The following is a 7,159-nucleotide window of genomic DNA, read 5'->3' as shown; positions in this document are numbered from 1 at the left end:
AAAATTTGAATACTCCTCCAGAGGCAAAGACTAAAGCTGAATAAATTTTCATCATCGACATCGAAAACATAAGATCACACGATTAGTTTTTTTCAGTATACTATATACATTATTATATAACTTTGCTATTTCTTGCATCCCGCACGCTACCTGAACGCTTCCAATCGTGACGATTATCGTTTCCCAATTTCTCGATTAAAATATATCGCGTCGCCGTAAATTTTAATCTATATTTAAATATAGAACAACACACACGAATGTGTTTCGTTATAAAACAATTTTAAATAAATTTTCTTGTTTGCTACAAAAGACGATTGTAAGAGAATCATATCGCTATTAAATGTTATTTTATGACAGGGACATGAATTCTCTCGGAGCTCCCGTTATTCCAAGATATTAAAATATTAGATCATCTCTACTTACGATAAAATAATCTAGCGATATATCTGGCCGTTTGTTTCACGAGCTGCTTGTAACTCGCTCATGTATCCGACATGGCGTCGCATTAAATGCGAAAATTCTGGGATCACTCGTTGCGGAATAATCACGGCTAAAAAAGCGGACATTTCGGGATCGGGAAATACTCGATACAAAACGCGTCGCGCAAAGCAAACAATGACTTTTTTAACCCGTTCCAAGGATATCCCGGCGGAAAGAACAAAAAAAAAAAAAAAAACGTGAGCAAATCATGCAGTCATATTTTCGAAATATCGGGATAGTGCTCGACGTAATGCGAATTCCGTGAAAAATCGCACACTCGACAAAAAATCCGAACCGCACGGTCCAGGCCGATGACTTTGATTCGTCCTTATCGCTATACCTATCGGAAGCAGACAATTGGCAAACAGAGACGCGCCGAGCGATATTTCCATGCGCTTCGCGCGATTTACGGCGGTTTGCACAGATGTGCGCGAAAACAGCGATGGCCGAAAAAATTCGTCAGATAGGTAGGTCAGTGACGGGTTTCGCGATGTTTACGCAGGTGAGAACGATTAAGTTGAAATTCGCGGTTGATTTCCTCTTCCCGGGCATTCACTCGCGTCTCATTCATTAAATCAAGCGAACCTACTGAGTGAAATAAGGAAAATCGACTCATACGACTATCGAATTTACGATGCTGTTGATTAAAAACGACGAATCATATCTCAGTGTGTTAAAAGGGAAGAGGAAATTCACCAATTAAAATTTATGGTCCTTTTTATATACATCTTTTATATGTATTTTTTATATATTATTCTGGGAGCTATGGATTTTAATCACTCAGGTTTTTAGATACAGAGTTCTTTGAATCGGGATATTATCAAATTTTCCGGGAAATTGTGTACCAAAGATCTTTTTCTAGTCTCGTTATACTTTCGAAAAAATATTTCAATTTTCTAATAATAAGCTTATATTATAAAAAGACAACTATTTAATTAACGTTTTGAATTAATTGAAGATTGTTGGAATATTACAACGATATAAAAAAATGAGAAAAGCAATATTGTGGATTCTTGTATCTTTCTACCAAGAAAACTCGATAAAAGTTTTAGCTTAACCGCTACTCGTCACATAATTATCCTCAACGATTCGTTACGCTAATCGTCGCATTAGCTAATTGCCTACATATTACCGACGATTTTCCGCGATACGAAGATACGATTCGATACGGGCAGGAAACTAGGGTTACGTAATTTTTTTACCAGATTTCTCTCCGATACTTTTTCTAGTTCCATTCCTTGGCGAGTTCGTCTGTCGAGGGGATCCATTCTTGTTTCACGTAAACCAAACCCGGATCGTAATGATCGCCATGGTGTTCTTCAAGGTCCCGTTGATGGGACCTTGAATTCCGATATTCTCAGTACTTATGCAACGTTATCGGTAGATTGCCGCTAGTGTTAACAGCGTTACAGTCTTGATAATATCTGTGGTACAGCGGAGGAGACGGTGCCGCGCCCGTCGAAAGCGGTGTCGGCGGGCTGGACCTGCAGCAGATTAAATTACATTTTGAAGGTTCGCGATTTCAGTTAGTCTTATCTTATAATTATTATTATCTACAATTTATTTAAAAAATTGATATTTTATCAACAAATATATATTGTGGTTATTAGTTTAAATAATCCATCTATCTATTAATTTTTATCAACAACTGTGACACACAAACCGTGAAAAGTTATTTATGTAAGAAATTGTTTCATCTGTGAATCCTAGATTTATGTGAGAGGCACCATAAATTAATAATAATACAATCGATATACTTCTAAAACGCGAAATTTTCTCAAGCAAAAAATTTCGTATGCAAAAAAATTAGGTAACACATAATCTCTATGTTAATTTTTAACTTGATAAAATATGCAATGTTATAAAAGTGTCATATTTTAATAAAATTATATTAATTTTGATTTTCATGTATGAATTATTAAATATTGGAAGATTGAAAGTTTGTTATATGAAACTGTGTATTTATGTGAGTAACTAGTAGTAAATATAAATGTTTAAACTATATGAAAATGTAATTTCTCTCTTTTAAGTAAAGTGATGCAATGTGCGGCTTGTCAAACTTTCATACAAAAGTCACTACCACCGCGTATGTACCAAACTTTCGCCACGATTTATTTACGACGGAGAAATTGCTCATAAGAGAAAGTATACTCCTTGCAAAGTTGCACTTATGCATCTGAATAAATCATATTATCATTTCAATTAATTATAAGGTCAATCTCTTATAATGCCGTTTGTAGTAGTAAAAGGAGAACTTTATATTATATAATATATTCTAATTATTTTCAAGAAGAAGAGAGATAATATTATAATATAATTATAGTAAATTAATAAGCATATATAATATGATAAATAAATATATAATTAATATATTAAATTTTTTGAAAAAATATCTGACAATGTGCTATGTGCGTGTGTGTGTGTGTGTGTGTATGGAAAAAGATGTAACAATTTATATATTTTTATATCTACATTTATATAAACAATATATTTTTTCTTTTTTTTTTTTTATTGACGAGGAGAAACTTACCGGATTTTAATTTTTAATATTTGATACTTTTAGTTTACAACATGCTTTGCCATTTTAAGATAAATTTTAATTAATATCAATATATAACCATATTGTATCAATATATTTAGTAAGTTCAAATTGGAAATGTATATTGAATTTAATGTACGATATTACTTGATATTTTATAAAAAAACAACCTTTATAATCATTCATTAAATGATGTATATTATATCATATCAGAAACTAATGTACATTATTTGATAATCTTTATAAAAGACAGACTTTGCATTTTATCAAACGACCATAACTTTCATAGAATGGCAAACAACCTGAACCGTTCAAAGAGCTTAATCTATCATCTATCTTACCTATAAAGCTGACAGCTCGGGGACTGGGTGTCCTGGTAGATCGCTGCGTCGGGACTCGCGGCGTCCTGATACCACTGCGAGTGTCCTACGGCGTTGGTCGCGTGGTTCCTCGCCGAGTTGTACTCGGCGTGGTCCATGATGGCATATCCGGCGGCCGCCGGCGCGCAGTACGGCGTGTACATTGTGCCGGGTGGCGAGGCGTTGCCCCGGGAAACCGTGCTGGTATGTCCGTAGCCGGTGGTGGCCATCATCGCCGCTACCGCGGCGGTCGTGGTGGTTGTGGTGGTGCATGCGGATGACAGGTCTCTGCTGCCGGTACCCATGGACTCCCTGCTGCTCATGATGGAATGAGGATGCTGAAGACTATGCGGATGGTGCGAGTGATGCTGATTGTCGCGCGCCATCAGACCGCCGCTGTTCTCCCGCGTGGTCATCAGAGCGTCTACGCTAAAGCTGGTCGGGTCTAGGCCGGCCATGGAGACATCCTGAATCGACTCCTGGTGCACTTGATGTGCCGGGTGCACCTGATGACCTAAGGCTGTCTGGATGACGCTCTGCCCAGGCGCCGCAACGGCCGTCGTCGTCTTGGTATCCTGTATCGGGCTGTGCAAGCCGTACTTGCTCGCCTGGACTGCCGCCGCCATGCAATGAGTGCCAGCGTTATGATCGTTTACCGGTTCCCGCTTAGGCTTGCACAGGCTAGTGGTGCTGTTCTCCAGAGCGCCGAGCTTCTTCGCTGGCGTGTCCGGTGGCGGCAACGCAACCTGGCTGCCGCCGGATTTGGCATCCTCCTGCACCCGTTTCTCCGGCACTAGACCCTGCCGCTTGAGCGCTTCCTCTTTTTCCTTAAGCGCGTCCTTCTTCTTGAAGCGTCTGCGACGTCTCAAGTAAGAGCCGTTGTCGAACATGTTGTAGCTATCGGGATCGAGGGACCAATAGCTTCCCTTGCCCGGTTTCTTGTCATCGCGCGGCACCTTGATGAAGCATTCGTTTAAGCTGAGATTGTGCCGTATGGAATTTTGCCAGCCCTGCTTATTCTCGCGATAATACGGAAATCGTTCCATGATAAACTGATAGATGCCGTTCAGCGTGATTTTCTTGTCCGGCGCGTTCTGTATGGCCATGGCGATCAGCGCGATGTACGAGTACGGCGGCTTTACCATATCCTTGCCGGCGTGATGGATGTGCTGCTGACCGATACCCGATACCGGATAACCGGCGGCCGTCGCGTAGCCGCCGTAACGATATTGTTCATAGTAACCCGGGGTGGCACCCACCCCCGGATACGACGGCGTACCCATGCCCACCGGCACCGCCGTCGCATGCCGATAGTATGCATTCTGCTCGCCAAAGAGCGTATGCATCTTTGTCTTTTTCCTCCGTACGATCAACGGATAATCGCGAATCGCGGATTACAAGGCCTTGAAAAAAAAAGCCTTTCTTTTTGACTAGGAATTGTTTTCTCTTTACAACGCTCGCTATTTTTTCTTTGCGTCTGTCGAGAGATAATTATACAATACACATATTTTTTGAATAATTGTGAAAAAATATCTCCGAATAGGACGGTTATTATTACTCGTGAATGTTAGATCGTTTCTTCATCGATGAATGTGTTAGTTTATATTAGAGAATGATGCTTGCATTAAAAGTTGCTTATATAATTTTTTTTACTTTATTTCGTTATGTAGATATTGCTTTTCTCCCGTTTTCAATTATTTTTTTTTTACAATCGTAAACTATTATTTGCCGATAGAATTAATTGTTGTTTTTAACTGTAACTTGTCCCTCGGATCTTATTACCTTTCCCTTCGTTCAATGTTATCTTTAATCAATAATCATCTTCCTCTTAACAATCGGATGTTGCATTCGCAAGCGGGAAAATTCACGCACGTATCCGTCACTTTGAACACTTTTGGCACGCGCACTTGTCGTCACTGCATTGCCGTGATCCAAGGGTGTTATTCGAGGCAGATCGATAAATTCCTACGTGCAATCACGCTCAGCTGGTACCCCGAAGAACACCGCGTTCTCGCTCATAGAATCCACGGCGCGCCCCGCACGCGTGCTGCTCCGCAATAGTATTTTGTTGACCGTGTATCCCGGGAATCTTCTCAGACACACGAAAGACGAACGAGTGTATGCGCGAGGTGCCGCGGCAAAGGTAGGAGAGGCGAAGATGCATTCAGTTGATCGGCGCGACTCGGTGCCGCTAACGCGGAGAGACGCACGCTAACCCCGTTAGTACCCCGCGTGTGCACGCCGCGGTATTATGATACACAACAGGCCGGAGTTTACTCAACCCCGAGTAAAAACACACTGGGAGCTCGGCGTCGCGCGCGGTCCGGAGTGCTCAGCGTTGCCCGAGGACGGCTGCGCTGTTCGTGCCGCTTTCAAAAAATCACGAGGTTTCCGCTCGTCGCGCCGCGCTATTGGCCGCACGACCGCACGCGACTCCGCCTGTACCACGGTACCAATCCGAACACGATGCGGAGACCGCTTTGAAGTACGTCCCACGACCTTGCCAATGATCGCGTCCCAGTCGCTCATGCAGTCACGCCCTCGACAAACTCGCGCAGGGCTCGAGGAGGGCTGCGTGTAACCGAACCGCACGCCGCGACGCGGAATTTTTCCGCGGCCCGATCGGCCGTCGGATACTTTTCGCGGATATCAAGCGGAACAACGAGCTCGAGGATTAAGGTGGTGATCTCGGTGGACCTTGCCCGGAGATAGCGGAAACGGCGGCAGCGAGTGATAGTTGCATGCGCGCGGTGTCTTAGCCGGGGATCGAGCAAGTGTCGAGAATGTTTAGGGTGACAGTGACAAGAGAAACGAATGGTCTCAGACGGCCGTGTGATTAAGATTTTACGGCGCACGTCCTAGAAGCTAGTGCTATCAGTATAAACCGGCTTTTTTATCCGTACACCCGGATACTCGATTATCTACCTACCCGTTTCTCAAATTCGTGAATATTCAAAATAATCGTATATTCAGATACTTAAAAATATCCAGATACTCAGATATTGACAGCACTACTAGAAAGAGAATACGCGAGAGAGATCATCGCATTTCAAAGATACTTATCTCTTAATATATTTTAACATTCTTAAGCTGTTTTAGATGTTAGTCATAAGGCGAAATCAAATTAAATTCGGAAAAGGTATTGGCGTTACTCGTGATCGACTGTGAAATATTTTTATCTTTGTTATATGTGTGCCACAGCTTTTTCTCCTGCTTGTAATTTTACGGGAGTGTTCCTCGAATATTTTAAATAGATTAAAATCTCAGATAACCCATATTTTGTTAAAAGATAAATAAAGCTGGAAATCGAACGCTAATTTAGAGGGCTAAATGCGCGCGGAATATCAATGCAGATCGTATCTAAATAATCTCTCAAATCTTTAAGTTAACTAATTCATTTAATTTTATTGATGCATGAGCCAAGTTTGAATACATTGTTGAACACAACATTAAAATCAAATAAGAATTACACGATTGAGAGAGCGATATAATCAATCATTTTCCTTTTTAAAATTTTATTGAGAAAGTATCTTTTTTAGTACGAATAGCATATGTGGATAAACATATAGTAAGAAATGACTTAATTCTAGAGCCTAGGTAAAAAATGTCAATTGTGCCACGTATAGAGCGCATAATCTATTTCCAATGTTAATTTTTTTAAATTTAATTAAATTAATAATACACACTTTTTTTATTTTACAAAAGATTTTATGTCAATTGTGTATGTTCTCTAACTGAATTATCAAATAACTAATTTTTTTTTATAATGCGATCTCTTCAA

General features: G+C 40.7%; 1 protein-coding gene across 1 annotated transcript; it reads right to left on the bottom strand.

Moving 5' to 3' along the window:
* Positions 1–710: 710 nt before the first annotated feature.
* Positions 711–5,936, bottom strand: LOC115235698 (fork head domain-containing protein crocodile-like). Its single transcript, XM_029807636.1, has 2 exons — positions 3,361–5,936; positions 711–1,964 (listed from the first exon to the last, which is right to left on the bottom strand). Exons 1-2 carry the CDS (start codon positions 4,722–4,724, stop codon positions 1,838–1,840), a joined length of 1,491 nt encoding a protein of 496 aa, XP_029663496.1. The 5' UTR covers positions 4,725–5,936; the 3' UTR covers positions 711–1,837.
* Positions 5,937–7,159: the final 1,223 nt, after the last annotated feature.

The sequence above is a fragment of the Formica exsecta genome, unplaced genomic scaffold (assembly GCF_003651465.1).
Source record: "Formica exsecta isolate Colony F162 unplaced genomic scaffold, ASM365146v1 scaffold233, whole genome shotgun sequence".
NCBI lineage: Eukaryota > Metazoa > Arthropoda > Insecta > Hymenoptera > Formicidae > Formica > Formica exsecta.
The sequence above is the reverse complement of the archived record's forward strand: the minus strand, read 5'-3'. Positions and strand labels throughout refer to the sequence as shown.